The 23,171-nt window shown below is 28.1% G+C and overlaps 1 protein-coding gene across 1 annotated transcript; it reads right to left on the bottom strand.

The window, feature by feature from the left end:
* Positions 1 to 5,224: 5,224 nt before the first annotated feature.
* LOC122585087 (BEL1-like homeodomain protein 8) lies at positions 5,225 to 9,416 on the bottom strand. The gene is made up of 5 exons (XM_043757181.1): positions 9,279 to 9,416; positions 7,800 to 9,122; positions 6,242 to 6,642; positions 6,040 to 6,100; positions 5,225 to 5,851 (listed from the first exon to the last, which is right to left on the bottom strand). The coding sequence occupies exons 2-5, from the start codon at positions 9,057 to 9,059 to the stop codon at positions 5,372 to 5,374; spliced, it is 2,202 nt and encodes a 733-aa protein (XP_043613116.1). The 5' UTR covers positions 9,060 to 9,122; positions 9,279 to 9,416; the 3' UTR covers positions 5,225 to 5,371.
* Between the last annotated feature and the right edge of the window lie 13,755 nt (positions 9,417 to 23,171).

The raw sequence follows: 23,171 nt of genomic DNA, 5'->3' as shown, positions 1-23,171 counted from the left end.
CGTTTGTTAATACGTGTCTAAGCTTTGTTTATCTAATTTGAGGTCACCATCATTGCACAGTGAAGGAAGTCCCTGTGACAAAAGACATACATATGTGTACTTTAAAAGAGAACCAATTAATGAAAATAAGATAGACATTGTGTATAAAAGTCTTCATTTAGGTGCTCCTCTGGCCAAGGTGGAGGCAACCCAGCAAAATCACACAAGAAAAAGAAACCAAAGATTACACCTCAGTCTAGCAATAAATTCTTATGCTGCTTTAAAATCTGCTATGCAGCCTCCAGTTTATCTTCAAAATCATTCTCATCATCATTGTCGTTAATAAACCTATCAATTACGACATCATGGTGATCATCCACCATCGTAACTAAAAAGAAAATTGCCTCCTTCATCACATAACCTGAAAGGGGCAATTCTAACAAAGGAACAGAACACCAATTCGTCCTCATAAGAGGTTCGCTGGTCCTCTGCATCTCAATCAGATACTCTATGGGATAGCATGCCCCATTCCTCCTTAGCTCGGCCAGTTTTTCACCACCAAGACAAACCGTCCCCTTTTTATCAGAATGCGTAACAGAAACCTTTTCCAACAATGGAAAATCAACCGCGCAATTTATCAACACCCAAATCCTAGCAAGCACATCAATAAGACAATGACATGCAAGTTCAGATATCTTCAAAAGTAACCGATCATTATTTCTTTCTTCCTGACCGACCAGTATTCACTCCTCTTCCTCTATATAACAAAAGTCCATTATTATCGTAAATTGATCTTGGAGACGGGAATACAAATGAATCGACTTTGTTTTTTCTGTACTTGACCTCCCACTTGAACAAAAAACTATCATCAACAATAGCCTTAACACAAGTAGGAAGCTGGATGCGTAGATTTCGGAGTTCACGAAAACTAGTACACATAGACATATATGCAGAGCGAAAAGACTTGATTTCAAAAGGATCAATGAACAGATCATCTCCACCCAAGAGGAACTTTAAGGGTTTCGATCAATCGCAATAACCTCAACAACGTACGGTTTCTTATATAATGGTTTCCGACACAAGAAACAAACAGTGTTGACATTTTTTACAATCCTATTGAAACGTCTCGACACCAGTTTGCAAAAGCATAGGCTTTTCAAATCTATTACTTTGCGCATTATTTCGAGTAAGATATCATCTGGCAAACGAGAACAAATATCAGTTGGTGTGTCTGCTGGATTCAACACTGTCTCCATTCTTTAGATGATTAATCAAAGGGTTAACTTTAGTTAATTATCAAACCCTTAACACCGAATGCAATGCCAATATACACCTTAAAAAATATATTCTACATATAAAGGAAAAAAAAACTATACAATTTTTTCTTTTCTTTTCATGATATAGATACACACCTATTTTGTTTACATATTTAATTTCCATATAAGTAATAAAATGATTTAACTAATAATATATAAACATAGTTTGATTAAATATCTTTAAATATTAATATATTATAGTTCAACTATATTAGGTAAAGATTATCGTCATATATTTAAAATAAAAATAACTATTATGTATAATATTATAATATAATATATTATATTTAAATGTTTATTTTTAAAATTAAAGACCTATGTCTTATATTAAATGTTTAATTTTAATTTTTTAAGGTTTTTTTCTTTGAGTTTTTACTATAGATATATTTGTTTGGTTTGACATCCTCATCATTTTTTTTTAATCTTTTATAGGTTTTGCAATATATTTTTTTCACTTCCCTTTGTTGGATATTCTGACCCAATCATTGGGCCGAGCCCACATATACTTTTTTGTCAAAGCAGTCCAACGGTTGTTTACGGGGTGAGTTTTTAAAATTTCATTTACCTTCTTTTTTATATCATTAACCAATGATGACATGCATCATATGACTATAAAGTAAAAGTAATAATACATACCTGCTTTTTCAGGGTAAGAAGGGTAGAGAAAATGCCCCGAGCCAATGTTCGAGTAAAGGAGAAAGGAATATGAGATTGTTAGACACTTAAGTTAGGTGAAAAACCCCCACATACATTTTTTTAAATCATAAAAATCATAAGGGCCAAATATTTGTTCAAAATATTAAAATATTGGTATGTGAAAGGTTTTTTTCACCCAAGTTAAATATATAACAGCCTCATACTCACTTTTTTCTACATATAACTAATACAAGGTTTAATAATACGTTTAATTGTCTAAAAATCTAATGCAACATGATATTTAAGACATAACTAAAATCTAGAGAAACAAATATATAAAATAATTGACTTTATCTCTCTACAATACAACCACTGTCATTATCAGATTTATAATCAAGCCTACCAAACTAGTAACATCTATCATTTTAATAAGTTTAATGTTTAGGAAATTCTAGATACGATTCAGTGCAGTTTCATGCTTAACAAATAATGTAATAAAGCTATGGTGATATTAAAAATCAAGTATGAATTGAAGCATATATCTTTCAATTCCGAGGTGCGAAATAATTGAGAATATATATATATATATGAAACAAACATAATTAAATGTTGTATCTAATTGTTTGTGACTTTGTGTATCATTAACTAAATAATTACTACTCGTCATTCTCTTTTCTTATATAATAAAAAACAATTGTTTCTAAAATCTTTTTTAGGCTAAAATCTTATGTGACAATTTCTTATTCTTTCCTACGAGTGTTTTAAAAATTCATGATATCATAAATCTTTTTGATTTTTTTATTTTGATCTTTATATAATTTAATCTAATCTAATATGGAAACCAAATTACTTTTTAAATTAATATATCTCTTACAAATAACAAATCAAGACCCCACAAATTTTATGTCAAATTTTCCTTTATACGAGTAGTTATTCACAATTATTAAATAATTATGCTAATGTTATTATTAATAATATAGAGTTATAGTATATTTTAATTTGTAGCTTAATTATTAGTTTCTTTTAAATTGTAACTTAACCGAAGGAATATAATTATAAAATTCTGTTTATTTTATGAAATTTTTAGCTTTTATAATGATTTTTCTTCTTAAACAGTATGAGTAAGTAATAATTTTCATAAAAAACTTCATTCTCTTTCACTTGAAGGTGTAGAGCAAATGAAAAGTTAATTGTCCGATATCCATTTAAAGGTTTTAATACATTATTATGCTTATAACTTTTTTTTTCTCATTTTCGTGTATTATTTTATCACGTGTACTCATTTATGTGACATATAGTTAATGCTAAAATATTCTATTATATCATATTCAATTACTATTGCATTATTTGATTCAGTATTTAACATATCAACTTATATATAATAATGAAACAAACCTGCAATTATTGTTTTAATAAACATTATTGATTAGCAAAATTTGTATTAAAATCCCGGGTTAAACTCGGGTTATTTAGCCAGTATATTAATAAACAAAATTGTTTTTAAAGTTATTTTTAAAAAAAGAATGAAATGACAAACCCTCATCCTTTGCCAGCACAATTTTTTAAAAATATGACATCATAATTTTTTGTATTTTTATTTTCTTATTTCTTACCATAAACTCAATATTTACTTTCCTTAAATATTTCAAACTTTCATCCTTTTTTTCTATCTCCATACAAATAATTTTTAAAAAATATATATATAATAATAATAATAATAATAATAATAATAATAATAAATGAATAGTCATCAACATTAACATTAAACCTTTTTTTTAATTAAAAATTTGAATTTTTAAGTATTTTTTTCTAATATTGATCCGAATTTTTTTTCCCGACATTAACGGAAAATGTTCGGATTAAAACTAATTTAACTTTAAAAACCCAGGTTGAAACCGAGTTTCATTAACTAGTATTCTAGTATAAGAAAATGACATTCAGGGCTAATTAAATAAATCTATCCTAGATTCTTTAGTGACGGTTCTCATGGCCAAGTTGATCCACCTATCAACTTGTTATTTGAAATACTTAAATATCTTAAATGTCTAATATTCAAATTACATTTAAACATGTTGGATGAAATTTTCAAAAGATAAATATTTTGTAATGTTTTAAATTCATAAGTATTCTATTTTATATGTTTATACTATATCTTAGACTCGTGTCCAACACTGAACACGAGACTTACAACATTATTAATACTAGATATTCATACATATAAATCAAAAAAGCTTTGAATTTCAAAGTGAAAAATATACATAAACAGTAACTGTAGAATTCAAATGTCAAGAATGTTATGAAATAAAAAGCAAAATAAGGAAATAAATAGATATTAGAACCATATATCATCCTTCATCATTTGCAGGATTTCTTTATAGACGCCATTTGTTTAAATTATGATTGTTTTCATATGCTTTGATAAAAGTTAGGACTCCTAATTTGAGTTACAATTGTAATTATAAATATTAATACACAAAACTAATAATAAAGGAGAAAATTACACCTTTTTGATAGAAAGATAGAATAAATCTTGATTAAAGTTCATATTGGTTAAGATTTAGGATAAGAATATAAAGTTTGAATTGTGTTATACACTTATATTAAATATTAATTATTTATATTTATAATCTATAATTATCTAATATGATATAATATTGTACATATTGTGTATAGAACCGATTATTAGCATTAGGATACATATTTGTAGTTATCTTTTTTTTTTTAAATGTGTTCTAGTAAGGTAATATTTATCTTAAAGCTTTTTAATTTTTAATTAAACCACATATTTATCATTATGACGTCGAGATTTATATATATATATATATATTTATATAATAATAATAAAAAGTCAATAAAAGTCAAAATTGAAAATTCTAAGAAATCGAGAGATGTGATTGGTTAATAAGCTATTAGAGTAACTATGCTTTAGTATAATAAAAGGAAAGATTCAATTGTTTTCCATTATTTGCATTCTCTAGTACGTTTTTGTTTCCATTCGTTATATTTATTCACGGACACAAACTTAACGAATGAACATGAAACAAAGCAATTTAACTCGGACACTTCTTGTTCATTTATACAATTGCATATGAACCATTCATTAAGTTAAACGAATAAACATGAACATGATCTCGTTTCTTGGTTCGATTGATAGTAATGACAGCAAAAATGAGAAGCGTCAATCATCAAGTATTGTAAAACGTATGTTGCAACATTCATATCAAACATCATTTACTATTTAATGATAAGTATTTCCTAATTTTATAAACTTTAGAAAAATCAAAGATTAGGGATTCAGAAACCAACATATATAAAGCCTTTTTAAATAATAATAATGCCAATCTACCAGTTTTGCTTAATTTCCTGAAAATACAAATTTCAACTTATATAAGATTTTCTTGATGCTACAATAAAATTTTATCGTAGTAAAAATTACAAAACTAGCCCACAAAATCATGAATCAACTGACCTCCAAACCGTTGTCTAAGCTGATGTTCATGTTGCTGCAACTGTTGCACATGTTCAGCGTTTTGCCTGAGTCCCAAAGTAAGTGAAACGGGTCCAACCCCACCTGCCTCAAACGTGGTTCGTGAGTAGGGGATAATGGATGTAAAGGTCCGGTCCAATGTGGCTGGAGGAATCTGATAGTCTTGTCTTGACCGTTGTTTGTCGTGGTCCCATAGTTGCTCATTCGGTGCATTCTGGCCATTTAATATGGTTAATGGTCCAGAATTCCTTGAAGATTCCGCTGCTTGTTTGTTTGCCACTGAGCTCGTGTCCATACGGGTTGTCTCTTGACAATCAGCTGGAGTACTATTGTTTGTATTCGAGTCAGCCAATCCTTTAGTTTCAAGGGAATGGATTTCTTCAACCATGGGTTTCCAAATGCGCACTCGGGCATTTATGAACCAGTTTGAGACCTGATTTAATAAAAACGTACCATCTAATTAGTATATTACTATGAGCAGATTATGGTCAAACCCAATTAAGTTGAGTTTGTAATCTCATTAATTATTCACAATAGATTATTTATAAAGAGATTGTAGTTCTTATTTGGTGAAGCTAGTGTAAATTAAGGAAGCATCACGTACAAATCCTTAGTTCTAACCTGATTTCTTGTTAAGCCTGTTTGAGTCGCCAACATATGCTTGTCAGCATCAGAGGGATACCTATAGGAAAAATAAAATAAAAAAAAAGAAAATCAAATTTAGAAGATCGAAGAAAACACATCGATGTAAATAAGAAATATGTGTGATGTGTAATATGCGTGTGTACGCAGGCAAAGAAATATATAGAGTACTATTGCGTACGGGTGAAGAAAATGATCAAAGAGCCAAGCCTTAAGAACCGAGACTGCACGTTCAGGAAGGCCTCGCTGAGGTCGCCAGACAGGTTGTTGGTTTCCAAACAAACCCGTTCCACCACTAGAACTCCCATGTCTTTGAAAGTGACGGTCCATTGACTTCAACTGAGACAATGAATCCGTTGTGTTACCATCAAAGGCTTTACTTGGAGAACACAAATCTTCAAAGGTTTTCTTCATTTGTGTGAGTTGCTCAGAAATGGCATTCTTGACAAAATGGAAATGGCGTGAAACCGACTTTAAAGCCAACGAAACGTAAGGAGTCGCTGTTGTAAGTCCGGCCACTGTTTCAAAAGAGGAAATCACCAATTGCATCTGCTGATGATACTGTTTGTACCTTCTGCATACCTTTTTCCAAAACAAAAACCATCAAATCATGAAGTTGTAATCCTAAACAACTGTCACTAAAAAATAAATAGCGACGGGTGGATCATATCAGTCGGATGTCTATCACTTTCGTGGGCTCGTTCTCACGAAAAGCTAGCTCGATGGGACACTAAATTAAAACAAACATGGCATGTGAAAACCTCTATCATGTTGTGATTAAGAACTTTAAAAGTGACATAATAGTGGGGTAACTACAGTTAAAAGTATGTTTAATTAGTCTTTAAGAAGAAAGTTTTCAAAGTTTAATCTTTCATGATTTTGGACCTTCCAAAATATTTACAAGTTTTTCTCCATTCAAAAAATAGTTTAGTGGGGCCGATACGTCGTGGTTATATCAAATCTTGATGTGGAAAACATATATCAATGAAAAGACATCAAACACATTAATGAATTACAATGAGGTGACCAAGAAAAAAAAAACAAAAAGAAAGTAACTCTTTTCATAATATTTTAGCATCATTGGGAGAAAAACACGGTATGTACTTTGGTAATCACAATTAAAAAAGTTGGTACATAGAGCCATGTTACAAATATTGACCATATTTATAGATAGTAAAACGTACTTTGTACGTGATAGAAGTGCTTCATACAAGACTTATGTGACTAACTTCTTCGCCAACATAAACTTTCATTTCTACCTTTCTTTTTTTTATAAAAAAAAAAAAAACATTTAAACGTTTTTTTACCTGTGGGACTAAAACTCAAAACCTATGGGGTCGATAGGTGTTACAACATAATTCAGATTTTAGAATCAGCTAATCACAAAGTATTTTATTGTTTTGCAAACTTGAAGAATCAATCTTCACTTGTCTTCAACTAGCATTTCAAAAGAATATAACAAAACATGTACCCAACACAAAATAAAGCTTGAAATCATGAAAATGACATAGATAAAAAGAGTAGAGAAAGATGAATCCAACAAAGTTAATCAACTCTTCACTTCATTTTCAGGAGCCATTTTTATTTGAAAATTAAATAAGCAAAAGATAGAGGATAATCATTTGTAAATCCATAAGCACACAAGTCATTATCAAAATCATGAAACAACATTAAGCTAGAAAAAAGTACTCGTAATAAAATAATCAGGATTATATATATATAGATAGATTAACATATACCTCCTCCTGCATATATAATAACTTGGCCTTCTTTTGATGAAACTCGGGCCGATATGATTCGGATAGAGAACTGCTTCGGCCGGTAAAATACTCATTCGAACCATAAATCGTAGATGACGAAGAAGCACCAGTAGACTCACCCGAAGTAACCCTACTCATTTCTTCATGAAGAATTTTGTGAGTATCATGATCATTATCCTGATCATGACATGCTGTTTGAACCAACGGATCCTGACCCCCAACATCACAATTATCATTCAACAATTCTTGCGCTGGCTTCAAATACTTTGAATTCTTAAGAATTGTAGCATAACCCGTAAATGGCCCAAGAGGCCCAATGTTCCTATACATCCCCATCAATTGTTTCGCATCCGAGTTATTCATCCCTAAAACATGATCCCCTCCTCCTTTCAAACCTTTTGAATGTAGGTTGTTTGGGTACTCGTTCTTAGCTCGAGGAACCGAGGAGGATAACGATAACGATAAGCCTTGTGTGATCATACGATTACTACTACCCTCATTATTATTATTATTATTTCTATGTGCTATAAACCCTAACTGCTGATGATGATCAGAAGTAGCATTATTATTCATCCAACAAGGAACTGCAGACTCATGATTATTATTACTCATCTCCAAAAAGTTTTTACTTGGGTGAACATTTCCAACTGTGACAACCTCTTGGAGACTAATATTTTGGTAATACGGCGAAGTACTAAACGTGGGTACTTCGCCGTAATTCTTTTGATGATCACCTAAATGACCATCATTATTATTATTATTATTAGAATTATGCAAATCTTGATTATGATGATGATCAACCACCATTATTTGAGAACAACCAACAACACCAACATTATTATTATTATTATTATTATTATTCCAATTACTATTATGTTCATCATTACTAACTTGAACTTGGTTTCGTGAACTACTACTAGTCACAACACTTTTCCAATTACTATTATCTCCGATCACTTTACACGACGGAAAACTCGCCGGAGATGCACCGGGACCGGAATCTTGATCATGAGAAATAGTAAATAAAGCATGGTTTTGAGGTAACAAAAGGTGTGGATTGCTAGCTATAGAATTAAGCATTTCAGGTGGAAACACACTTGGGTCATATGAAATGGATCCGTATCTACTTGGGTCATGTTGATGGGTCGGGTCATCTGAGCTATGTTGAAACCTTAACTTATGTCGCCGGTTTTTTTGAGCTACATGAGATTCCGTTCTCAAACTATTATTCATATCCATAAAATAATTTCTAAATATTATTAAGTACAAAGACTTTGACCGGCTTAACAATAGTCAAACATCCTGCATGAAAATAACAACACAAATTTAAAAACACTTAAAAAACCATGAATATCTTGAAATTTTGAAAAACCATGTAACAATCTCAACAAGATTCAAACTTTTTTGAAACCCATTTCAAGATTCATAAAATGAGAGAGATTGAGCTAAAAATATCACCTTAAAGATGCCACTAGCTTCCAGTGTTCAAAAACAGCCGCCGTGGCCGGCGGAGAGAATAGTGGCCGGTGACGTGAGATATAGAGAGAGAAAGCTAGAGAGAGAGAGATATAGAGAGAGTGTTAGGACAATGATTGCAAAGGTGATAATTCAAGTGCAGTTGGCTTTTTAGACTGGCAAAGACCTAGTAATAGCTAGGGGTGTTTAACGGCGTTAAAAGTTAACGGAGGACATATGTATTGCATGCGGCAAAGTTAACGGGAGTCTAATTAAGTTGGGATGGTAAAAAAAAAATGGAAAGAAGTTACCTTAGTCGGGTAGTTAAATTACGAAAATGTTGTTTTCATCTTGGTTAGTTTTCTTGCATGCCTTTTTGTTTGGGGGCCATATGGATTTGACATCCATTTATTGGGATGTTCCCGAATATCTCGTTTCATATGTTTCTCTCCTCAACCATACAAAATGTTGCACTACTTTGATATAACATTTATGTTTCATACATTTTTATATTCTTAAATTATTGTGTCCCAGTGCCCGTCTTTTTTGTAAAGGGCTCGATCCTCTATGGCAGAGATGTTCAAAATTCACCCTAATAAGTAATATATAACTCTTATATGAAAAAGAATTTTACTTAAGTATATATATTTGTCATGGGCTTTTTTAAGTCAATTTTGTTGCTAGCCTTAATGTTTTCAGTCCCATCAAATATAATCACTACAACAAAAATGTCATTTATTCACACTTAATTTAAAGAAGTGTGAAGAAATTTCTTAATTTGTTCACACTTAAAAATGTTTAAAAAGTATTCATATTTAAAAGTGTGAAGAAATTTAAAAAATCATAAATTTTTCACACTTATATATGTAAGAAAAAAAAAGTTCACACTTCCAAGTGTGTAAAACTATATCAATTGTTCACACTTAGAAGTGTGAGGAATAATTTGTAACACCAAATTTCTTCACACAAGGAAGGTGTGGAGAAATTAGGTGTTACAATTTGACTTTCACACTTTTAATTGTGAATATATTTGACATTTGTTCACACTTTTAGGTGTGAATTTTTTCTTTACACATACATAAGTGTGGAAAAATTATAATTTTTCAAAATTTTTCACACTTTTATGTGTGTATACTTTTTAAACATTTTTAAGCGTGAATAAATTAAGAAATTTTTCCACACTTCTTTTGAGGAAATGTAAATAAATGTAATTTTTTTTTAAGTGAATACACCAACTATTACAAAACTCTTATGAGTTTCATAGTTTGATTATTATGATATCAATCAATGAGAAGGGTGAATACAATAATACCTTTAAACCTATTGTCCAGGTTAACAGGTTTTCTTTCATTTCAATGAGAAGGGTGAATACAATTATCAAGGGCGAATTGGAAGTTGGAACATCTGATCCCTTTGAAAAGATATTCAACAAAGATGCATTTGGTTCCTACTACACGCAAAAGCAAGAGCATTTTTTCCTTTCAATTCAAATATATTGTTCAAATTTTGGTTCAATTGGTATGTATTTATGATCCATGTCGTTGATTAGATCGAGTAGGTGTTTAATTTGCCATTTGAAAAACAATTTAAGGTCGGGTATCTATTTAACCTTTACTCAAAGACAACCTTTGATACCAATTTTTAATTGGTGCGTTTTAAATAAACACTTTTATGTAACAAAGCACTTATTTAATAATTTTTAAGATAGATGTAATTCGTATTATACTGATATAGATTTACATAGTAAGTTCAATATCAACAAGAAATATACGAATTTGAATAGATCGTTAACATCATTCGATTTAAAAACCATCATATATCCAAATAGCTATTATTGGATTTCTTACACCATTACAATGGTTCATTCGAAATATCACAATTAATTAGGTGTTAATGATGGGTGAGATTATCTATGGATTAAAAAAACTGCAAATTCTATTCACATATCACATATGTCATCTGGTGGTACCAACACTACCAAGTGACTAAAAAAACAAAATGATATTATAAAACAACGACTACTAAAGTTTTTTTTGTTTTTTTTACCAAGTGTTTCTTCTAGCTGGATAGATCAACTTTCATGATTCAAATAGTTACTTAATGATACCATCATGCATTATGTATCATTGTATCCGTTTTAGTTATGTACTCTATAAAATTATAAATTAATTTAGTAGAGTGTACGACTAATTATCCATTAATCCACATGCATGTTACTTTTATTTAGGTAAAAATGGTCAGGTAATTATTAGGAATGGCCCTACATAAATTCATCATATCAATAATTAAATTAATGACAATGATGACTAGTTCAACTGGTCAGGGGCATTACAAGTTTTACCCAAGGTTTTGAGTTCGATATATCCTTATAAATGACAAGTCTTGGGGTTTATTTCTCCGAATACTTGTAACGGCCCATGATCAACATCTCGTTGTCTAGGGTACGTGCAAGGCTTCAACATTATATGGTGAAGTTTCCCTGATGTCACATACCGACTGAATGTTTAAAAAAATAATTACTCGTAAATTAATACTCCCTCCGTCCCATTTTAATTGTCCTATTTTGACTGATCAAGTCTTTTTCTTCCGACTTTGACCGTAAATATATTTGTTTGTGTTATATATTAGTTAATGAAAGTTATATCACTGAAAAGTACATTCAAGACTCAATCAATCCATATATGTTATATCAAGTGTTATATAACACAAACAAAAATATTTACGGTCAAAGTCGAAAAAAAAAGATTTAAAAAGTCAAACTTAGACACTTAATATGAGACGATAAACCTGATTGATATGTTCATAGGCATAAGAATATGACATAGTCTAGCTAACGGTCCTAACGGATAAAACAGTAACATACATTATCCTAAACTAGCATTGCTTTTTGATAAAATAAAGATTAATATTAAACATATTAATTAAATTTGGACCATTGGTTTTAGTACAAATATCAAAATCTTTTTAATTTAACCTATCAAGTTATTCACAACTTAGACATATTCTTATTATTTATGAGAAAAATAAATAAAAAAAAATAAGAAAAAAAAATTGGGTGGTTTGAAAAGAAATATCTCTGTGTTGGTTTTCATGAAAACAAATTTATACGAATCCCTAAAAACAAAAATGTTTTTTTCTCTATAGTTAAATTGATGGATGAAAAATACATAAAATAAAGGAGAATCCTTCACATTTCTGCCTGAAGCTAATGGACAAAGCAAAACAACACAAGACACTGAAACACACCATCTCGTATCTTTTGGCTCACCATAATGCTAACAAACAGGAAAACAATCAAAAGCATATACCGACAAGTAAAACTATTATTACATGTATTAGATTAAAAGAAATATATATAATTTTAAGAAATATATATAGTTTTTGTAAAAGGTGTTAATTATTCGCAAATATTGAAATGTTTAGTATGAGTTGTCTTAATCGAATCCGAATTAGAAAGTCACCCCTTCACAAAATAGATCATCAATTTAAACGCTTCGATTACAAACCTTGTCATCCATAGATTTAGAGGGAAGACTCACTGAGACCTATTATAAGTGAAATTAAATATTATGAAATTATGTGCATTCTCAAATATTTCTATGTCTACTCTTGTGACGAAACAGATTTTTTTATGATGAAAGAAATTCTAAAACTAAATATATCACACGTACAAAATACAACTATAATAAGAATTCTATTAAATCTCATCGAGAATTTTTTTTTTATTGTGATTTTTGGTATTCTGTTAAAAAACTAAGGCTAAATTGATATATGTTTGTAAAATATTGGGAATCCATTTTATTTCCTAAATTCTTTTTCTTTATTGTAACCAAATTTTTTTGATATTTTGATATATATTAAATAACTTTTTAATGTTATTTTCTTTTTAAGTATTATGCCATAGACGAGTAGCAAAGAGTTACCACCCCGTTCCACTTTAACTGGAACATTTACACAATTTTTTGTAAATTGGTCTTTGGGATTTAGCCCAACTGGACATTTAAAGTCCTTTATGTCTTTTAGCCAATTGTTTGTTACGGGTTCAAAACCTTTGAAAGGCATATTGGAAAGTCCTTGTTAATGAGGTGAGGCATGGGGTTTTTTCTCTAGCATTTAGCTTGTTTCTCCAAAACGGTAGTAAGACTTCCACCGTCACTTATGCCCTCGGATTGACTGTGTGGTGACGTGGTCGATCTGTACCGGACGATGAAAAGACAATGTCGTTGATTCTAATCACCATTGTTGTTCATAAAAAATGTTTTGTAAATTGTAATGGTTAATGAGAATCAATAATACTATCACAATTTGTAAGAAATTTACTATTTTTATGTATCATCTACTTTTATTTTTTAATTATAAATATAAATTTTACTATGTGATACATTAAAAAATATGCTAAAGTGACGAACAATATTTAAATAAGATTTTTAAACTTATAATCCACCAATGAAAATTAAAAAAAAAAAAAAAGAAACAAAAAACATATTTTAATATCATTGGACTAAATCATATATCTTTCTTTATATATAATAAAGAATGATTGTTTTTTAAACTATTTTTAGAAACAATTATAATGTGTTATGTTTACAAAATTTTTCAAAATGCTTTTATTCTATTTATGATGTCATATTTAGTTAATAATATTTTTAAAGATAAATTATTTTTAGAAACAATTATAATGTGTCATGTCTATAAATTTTTTCAAAATGTTTTTATTCTATTTATGACGTTATATTTAGTTAATAATCTTTTTAAAGATAAATAGCTCATTAAATATCTTCAAAATGTTTTATTTTATTTATGATGTCTACAAATTTATTATTTTATTAGAAACAAAGTGAATTCTTTTTAATATAATATCATGAAATGTATTCTTATATTTTGTTAATGCAATATGCACTACAAACAATACTGCATTTGTTCACACTTTTAATGAGTATGAACATATTAAAAATTTTGTCACGTTTTTTTGTGTGTAAAAATATATAGAAATAAAAGCATGTATAAATTTCTCCACACAAAAAAGTAAATAGCCCATTAAATATTTCAAAATGTTTTATTTTATTATGATGTCTACAAATTTATTCTTTTTATTAGAAACAAAGTAAATTCTTTTTAATATAATATCATGAAATGTCTTTTTATGTTTTGGTTATGCAATAGGCACTACAACCAATACTGCATTTATTCACACTTTTAATGAGTATGAACAAATTAAAAATTTTGTTACGTTTTTTTTGTGTGTAAAAATATATAGAAATAAAAGTGTGTATAAATTTCTCCACACAAAAAAGTGTGTAAAATTAAAATTTCACCCTTTTTAGTATGAACTTTGATAATTATTTTATAACACTTCATTTGTTCACGCTTTTGTAGTGAGGTACTAATATTTATATATTATTGTGTTAATCAATTTAATATTTCCAAACCGAGTTATAATATATCGATAACAAAAATTATATACACTTTTTAAGATTTTTTTGCTTTTAAATTTTAGTTAAAATGTCCGGGTTGAACCCGGGTTGATTAGCTAGTTAATTTATAATATAATATTTTGTTTGTAAATTATTTATAGATACATTTTTCAACTAAAAAGATGGTAAATACTAATGCTGTAGATGCGGAACAATATTAAACGGTTTGGAAAAAAAATAAAAAAGAAAAAAAAAAGAAGAAGATAAGCTATCCGAATCCTTCGATTTGATTGGATATGACAATGGGCCCCTCTCTTCAAAGACTACAATGAAATGACCCTCATTGGTTATTAACCTCCCGGTACTTGAGCCGGTCATGCTCTTTTCATTTACAAAGTCACCCCATTTTATTTAACTTTTACTATTTACTTACGCCTTTTTACTTATCTTCTAGAAAATGAGTTTTTCACGCATATTATCTTTTGTGTAGAAATTATGCACACAAAACACATAATATCTAATAGCAAATTTTAATATTTCTTATTCGGTTTATAAATTTTGGTACAAAGCACAAAACATTAATGCATGCTATAGACGATACATTACATGGTTGGGAAGTTGTGATGGATAAATATGTACGACTAGCGGTACAACTTGGCATTCTAAATATTATATTATCACAAATTAAGTGTATGATTAAAATAAATATTACCTAAGATAAAATTTATAGGTCTTCAAAGGTTAACTAGTGATACATATATAGTTTAAAAGTAGGACGCCTCTAGAGTAAATGAATTTGGCGTGAGCTTAGTAGTCATGGAGTATTGTAAAATACTACTGTAAAATATAAACCATATCATATTTACACACATCAGTTTGATAATATATAACTATGTTAGTATATTAGCATTTGAAATAAGATCTCATATATTTTTCTAAACAATCAAAACAACTAATCTAAGTAAAACCTACGAAAGCTGCCCAACTATTCAAATGAAATCAATTCCTTAAAACCTCAAGAAGTTAAATTCGAATCTAAATTGATTCCATCCTTGGTGATATACCAATATATCATTGGTGGTGGTTGTCTCAAAAGTACAAGGACTGTAGGGTAATTAATGTAATGTTAAAGATGATAAAGGTAGTGAAATGAAAAAAGGGGGTTGGGTGACAGGAATAAATGCAGGCGGGGGGGAACCCATGGAAAACGGGGGGGATATGAAAGTGATGGACAGATACTGATTATGCTTTTACTCAACCCCCCATGGCCTGAATTCTATACTAATTAAAGTAAAGCCTACTAAGGTAGGGGTATTTTATCTCCATTTTTTACAACCCAAAAGTTAGCTTCACCTATCCATTTCTCCGTCACAAGCAAATGTATGTCGATCAACTTAAATCATAAACTAACACTCCTAAAATGTACTACTAATTACAAAAATGTTTGTTTTTGTAAATGAGAAATAAAATAAACAATGATATTTTTTTGAAAATCAATATATAATAATCTTTTTATAACTTTATTATGATACTTGATAAATTTTATAATATAGTTACAAAATTTTTATTCCAAAAAGTTAAAATCGCAACCCTTTTTTTTTTATTTTCCATTTTCGATGACTTGCGATTTTGGCCCCTTTTTCGGTTTTTCAATATGGTTTACGATTTTATAAATGTTTAGTTAAAACTTAAAAAGACCTAAAATATTTTGATATATTTAGGATGGTTTATGATTTTTTTAAAACTCAAAAAGACCTAACATATTTTGATATATTTAGGATGGTTTATGATTTTGGGATTTTTAGGTTGTCTTCTATAGTTCTATATCTTTTATGATGTTCTTTATTCAACAAATGAAAATAAAATTCCAAATCTCGTCGAAATTACTAATCCTTTGACATATACGTAATTATGTACCAAGAAAGACCGGACGATGTTTATGTGAAATTGTGAATAATAGATGTTGAATTTTAAATGAAAAGGGGCCCATGGCTAATAAAACAGTGGGGGTTGGGTCTTGGGTACAACAACACATCAAAAGTATGATGGAACCATTCATGCCCGATCAAATCAAATCAACTATCCCAATCTATCTATCTGATATTTATAGTATTTTAATTAAATGCTAGTAACATAAATATATTATTTAATGTCAGTTCGAATTTGCACTGCAAGTAAAATCTCCTCAAAATACATTTTGGAATTTGTTATCATGACATCATTCCCTGTCCTCATTTTACCATTGGCATCCCGTATCTGCAAGTAAAATCTCCATGACTACTATGAAGTTTATCTCAATAATTGAACTTGTTCATCCTTTATACTAACTAGGGGTGAGCAAAAACCGAACCGAAAAAAAAAACCGAAAAAACTGAACCGAGAAAATCAAAAACTGAACCAAACCGATCGGTTTGGTTTTGGTTTTATAAAAACCGAATGGATCGGTTCGGTTTTCGGTTTCATACGAAAGACCGATGACCAAAACCGAACCGAACCGAAAACATATACTTATTATACTTTATCTTCATATCTATCTATATTAAATTTTGAAATATCATATATGTTATTTTTAATTTATCAATATATCAAATATGTCATTATTGAGCAATAAACTATCATATATGTTAAACCAATCTACCAATTATCAAATGTGTCGTTGTTAAACAAAAAGATTAAATATCTCCAAATAAAATATTAAATATCATATAATCTATTGTTAAATTTGAAATACACCAAATATGTCAATGAAATATATCAAGTATGTCCCATTAAACTAAAATAGTCAAAATAAAGCATAATTTTTTTTTTAAAAAAAGTATCAATGAAAAATATGATATTCATAGTTACACACGTTTTTTTCCGAACCGTGTAAATTTAATTCAATGTTACCGACATGATTAATTTGATTGATATTCTTAAATCTGTTATTCAATTCAATCATGGTATATAATAAGTGTTGCGATCATGGTTTGTAAGTGACTCGACCATATGTGATTCTTTTATTTTTGCTTAGTAATTAGTCTCCACAACATTTGATGCAAGAAAACTCATGAATTAAAAAAGCAGAGGATAAATTCGAATTTAAAATTTAATGATAAATTTAAAGTATTTGATATATTTCATTGACATGTTAGCTATATTTTGAAAATAATGACTACGTATAATATTTAGTAATGTATTTGGGGACATATGATTTTTTTTTACGAGATAATGACATATTTGATATTTGAGTGTATTATGAGTGACATATTTGATATCTAAGTGTATTAGAGTGACATATATGATGTTTCAAAATTAAATTAGGCAAATATGATATTGTGTGACTTATCAATGACATATATAAAATTTCCCCACTTAATTTCAATATATAAATACATAATACATATACTATTATATAATACCAAAAAAAGACCTGGAAAACAATGAAAATTATGTAATGTAATAACAATATACTAGATTATTGACCTGCGTAATATGCGAGTATACATATATAATTAATAACATATTATCATTTCATGACAATAAATTATTTGATATAAATAAAATAATAATAAATATTTGATTTTATATATAAATATTTAATATTTAATATAAGATGAACTATCTAATATTAAACAAGAAAAATCATATAAATAGTTGTTTTTGACATATTATTAATTCTTTTATTTCATATAAATATAATTTTTTTTATTACTTTCAATAACATCTCTTCTATGTTAAAATTTGTCATTATGTTTAAATATTGATTCAGTATAAAATTAATAAATTATAATTAAAAGATTAGTATATTTTATTAACTATTTTTAGTTTTCATAGAAAGATAAACTATCCTACTTATAATCTTAAACCATACGAATACATGGAACAAAACATATAACTCTCGAAAACCTCTCCTAACCCCCAAGCCCCGATAATTTACTCATACAAATGTAGGAAGTGAGACTCATATACTAATGAAACATCTCAACCTTGAAAAACTTACCAATATCCCATCAATGTCATTCCATTCATCTCATTGAAATATTAATTAAATTAAAGATAAAATATCTAAACATAGTAGAATTCAAGGTGTTTATATATATATATATATATGTGCAAATTATTTTAGGGCCACTCTTTATTGTAGGAACAATTAGGATATGTGAAAATTGTAACTTACACATTATCATAATCATCATCTCCGACCACCACCATGATTTTCCGGTGACGACCACCAACGGAAAATCATGTTTAAGTTAACTTACACATGGGTAAGTTATATACAACTTACTTAGAGTATGACCATTACGACCAAATCTCAACCATTCATTTTTATCTCTTAGATTATTGGTTTAGTGAAATTTAAAATTAATTTGCTTAAAATTAACTTAGCCTTACATTATATGTTATAAATACGTATATTATAACCATTTGGTCTTATATCAAGTGGCCACCTGGGGCCTTTTTTGGGGGTTTTGAGGAGATGATGTTGGCTTGGAGACCAGGAATCGAATCTCAATTCCCTATGATTTCTCGCATTTACCTCTTAAGATTCGAGCGGGTCGTGTTATCACACCCTTGGTCTCCAATGGTGTCTTCATGATCAGGTTCTAGTTTTTAGCATTTGTCCGCTTAGATGTCACTGCTAGGGTTTGAATCACTAACCAATTAACACATCGTTCTAAAAAGAAGATTTGTATAGTATAGTTTAAGTTGATATATGCATAACATAAAGTCAAAATTTACAAATTCAATTTTATATATAAATTTTACTCTTTTGAAACCTTCTCTAAATTTATATATATTTTTTTATTATCATACATTAATATTATTTGTACAAATAAAGTTATATTTTGTTTAAATATAAAGTAAAAAGACTAATGTTGTGTTTGACCAATTTTAAAGTCCATGATGAATCATCATTTTGATATGAACGTTGTAACTTAAAATTAAAACTCATCTAATGATCATTGTTATTTTAATAAATATTTATTAAAACTTTTATATATAGATGATGTCATCTGTTACTTAAGTTTTGAGTTAAGACGATTTTAAGTTTTTCATATTATGAAATATATGAACTATTTTACTCAAACCCTATCTTTAACTATCATTCAAAATTTGTGTGAAAAGTGTATTATGATTTATTAATAAAAGATCAACTTTTAGTTTTAGTATATTTTTTAAAAGTCCACTCTACAAATTTTTAATTTTTTTTATTATTTATAGATTATAATTTCTTAGCCCCAAACCAAAACAATCTTTACTGTGATTCCTAGTCATAATCGCTTATTCTTTTTTAAAAGCCATGGTTTGTTTATTTCCTTCAAGTTTTTTATTGGTATATATGTTTTTTTTGTATTGAATTTTAATAAGTTTAGCACATAATTTATGTGAATTTATATACAAATAAATTCTTTTTATTAGTTACTATTTTGAAAAACTTTACCATTTAAACAATAAATGTATAGAGATAAAATAAAATATAAATGATAATAGTAGATTGGAAAGAAATAATGCATGATAATAATAGGTTAGAAAAGAATTAGCACAAGAATATACATTAACAAATAGCAATTATTATTATTTTATCTTTTAAGTTTATATTTATATTTTATCTAAACTATAAAGTAAAATTACTAATGTTGTGTTTGACCAATTATAAAGTCAACGATGATAACATCATTTTGATCTAAGTGCAATAATTTACACCATTGATTTTTTATTTTATAAAATATCTTCACCATTTTTTAGATCAACTATCTTACATTTACATCAACCTATACCAATTGACACCGCCACCATTAACAATAGTTGCGACATCACCACCTGTCGCTAACACCACCAAACCGTCGTAACAATCACCACTGCCGCATTGCGCAAACACTGTACTTTAAAAATTGAAACTCATTAAATGGTTGTTGTTTTTCCATTGTATAATATAAGACTCTTATATATATATATATATATACTAGCTAATTAACCCGGGTTCAACCCGACCTTATTAATAAAAATTTAGAATATTAATTTACGTCGATATCTAAGAACTACGATATAGTTTAACCATACTCACAATCCTGGAATAATATACCTTATATATTTAATATATATAATTAGCTTATTAACCCGCATAATATGCGGATAATTTAAAAATCTATTATGATAAAACTATTTTGATAATGAAGATTTAAAAAACCATGTATAAAATATTAGAGTTTTCAAAATTAAAAAAAAAAAAATTTATATAAAAAAAGACATCATAAAGAACAAAAATAAAAATGAAATAAAATTGAAAAATGCTTATAATATCATAAGTAAATTAAACAAAAAGAAAAACTTAACTTTAAAAAGAATTTGAAGATGCCAAGTAAGCTATTTTATAAAATGATGATGCCATAACAATTGTCTTTTATTTAATATACCCAGGCTGACTGATAGTATTAAGACGAAAAGAGACGGTGATGCTATTTTTAGTCGTTTAAGAAAAACAAATTAGATAGTTACATTTTAAATTACATTGGACTTAGGCTTAAAAACAAATAAATCATAAATCATTTAGAAAATGATTTAAATTTTAAATAGGATGATGTCATAAATAAAAAAATAAAAAAGAACTAATTGATATAAATAAGCCTAATAATGACAAATAAGCATTATTTAGAAAATAATGATGTAATAAGAATCTTATTTTATTTATATAAGATATATATATATATATATGATCTTTCACTTCAGTTTGAGTTAAGTCAATTTTAAGTCTTTCATATCTATGAATTATATGAATTATTTTATTCAAACCCTTTCTTATTAACTATCATTCAAAATTTATGATTTCTTAATATATATATTTTTATTATATTAGCATAAATTGCAACACATAGTTTATGTGAATTTATATTCAAACTCTAAACTTTATGTTTAATATAAAATAGATAAATATTTTATATTTTAGTGTTAATTGTTAGATGCATAACATATAATAGTTAGAAATAGTCCTATATCCACTATGTGGACCTTAGAGGTGAGTTTTTCCCAAGGTTTCAGGTTTGAGTCTTGAGTTTTTCATCTCAAGGTTTTTTCTATGAGGGATTGGAGGTCCAACAATCGCTGGTTAAAATTGTCTCCAACACGTCTGAATCGAAACTAACTTTACAAAATAAATTTTAAAAAAAATAGTCAATTTGTTTATTTTAGCCAATTAAATTATTGATAGATAAAAATTATCATAAAAGTTCAATGCTATTATATATTTTTTTAATGACAAATTAAGGCTCAACGACATGTTTCTTCATAAATGAGAGTAGGGTAGTTCATTTTAGGGGTTGGAGGATGTATGTCGTAAATAACTTTATTAAGGGTATGTTTTATAGATATATTTAATGAATATATTTAAATTAACAAATAAAAAATATTGGTGATTTAGGTATTTGAAAGTTCAAAAGTTGATAAGAATAGTTTGTTTTACTTAAGAGTAAAAATATTAATATCGATTAAATATTTTTCTAGAAGACAGTGTAACTCAACTTTGGTTTCCATTTTCATGTACATAACTACATAAATAATAATCATTAAGCTAAAAAAATCTAATAAAGATTTCGAATGGTATGACATACATATAAAAAAACGTGTTAGTATACATCTAGACAAAGCTAACATGTTTTTTTAAGTTTAGAGAACAAAAATATTATTATAATACATTAATATTATTTAAAGACATAAGGTTATATTTAGTCTAAATATATAAATTAGAAAGACTAATGTTGTGTTATTTAATAATAAATTTGGTAATGATATAATTATTTTGATCTAAGGATTATAACTAAAAGTTTGAATTTATCTAACGGTCCTTACTTCTCCATAAAAGAATTTAAGACCTTGTTATATATATTGGTAGATAGCGAACAATAGCCATAATATGATTTTTGCTATTAAATATTTTATAACAAAGACTACAGAAGGAACAAACATTAAAGAGGGAGTGATGCAAACAGTATTTGACATCAAACATGATGATGTAATGAACTTTTGGTATAGCCTTAGCCCTTTCTATATCTCCAGTTTGCTGTTGGTTTGGTGTAGTTGAAGTAGTACCCTCGTACACTCATCACCTATACAAATTTTTTAAAATTAAAATAATTGATTGTAATTATTGCTAAACCCAAAACTACACTTTTCCCTTTTACAAAATTAAATAGACAATGATAAATCATCATAAAATTTTTTCTAATAATCCTCCTAACAATCTATCTATACCTCTATACCTCCTTATAAAGAGGATAACATTAAGACATTAAGCATTTTTCTGAATATTCTTAAACTACCCTCCTTAACGCAATATCTATCTATTAATTGTTGTTAATGACCAACTTATAATCGTCTTAATTTTTTGTTACTTTTTTTGTTTGATAGATTGATGGAATATATGGCATGATGTAACCGATACACTTAGACACGGGGACGAAAGCAAGTATAATTTAAACATCTTGCCGCTGCAACACGCAGA

This window comes from Erigeron canadensis, chromosome 1, assembly GCF_010389155.1.
Source record: "Erigeron canadensis isolate Cc75 chromosome 1, C_canadensis_v1, whole genome shotgun sequence".
Lineage (NCBI taxonomy): Eukaryota > Viridiplantae > Streptophyta > Magnoliopsida > Asterales > Asteraceae > Erigeron > Erigeron canadensis.
The sequence above is the reverse complement of the archived record's forward strand: the minus strand, read 5'-3'. Positions and strand labels throughout refer to the sequence as shown.

Coding starts and splice junctions, on each gene's coding strand:
- LOC122585087 (XM_043757181.1), bottom strand. CDS start 9,059: ATGGATATGAATAATAGTTTGAGAACGGAATCTCATGTAGCTCAAAAA. Junction 6,101..6,241: donor TTTGATCATTTTCTTCACCC/GTACGCAATAGT, acceptor TTTTTCCTATAG/GTATCCCTCTGATGCTGACA. Junction 5,852..6,039: donor CAGGCTTAACAAGAAATCAG/GTTAGAACTAAG, acceptor TTATTAAATCAG/GTCTCAAACTGGTTCATAAA.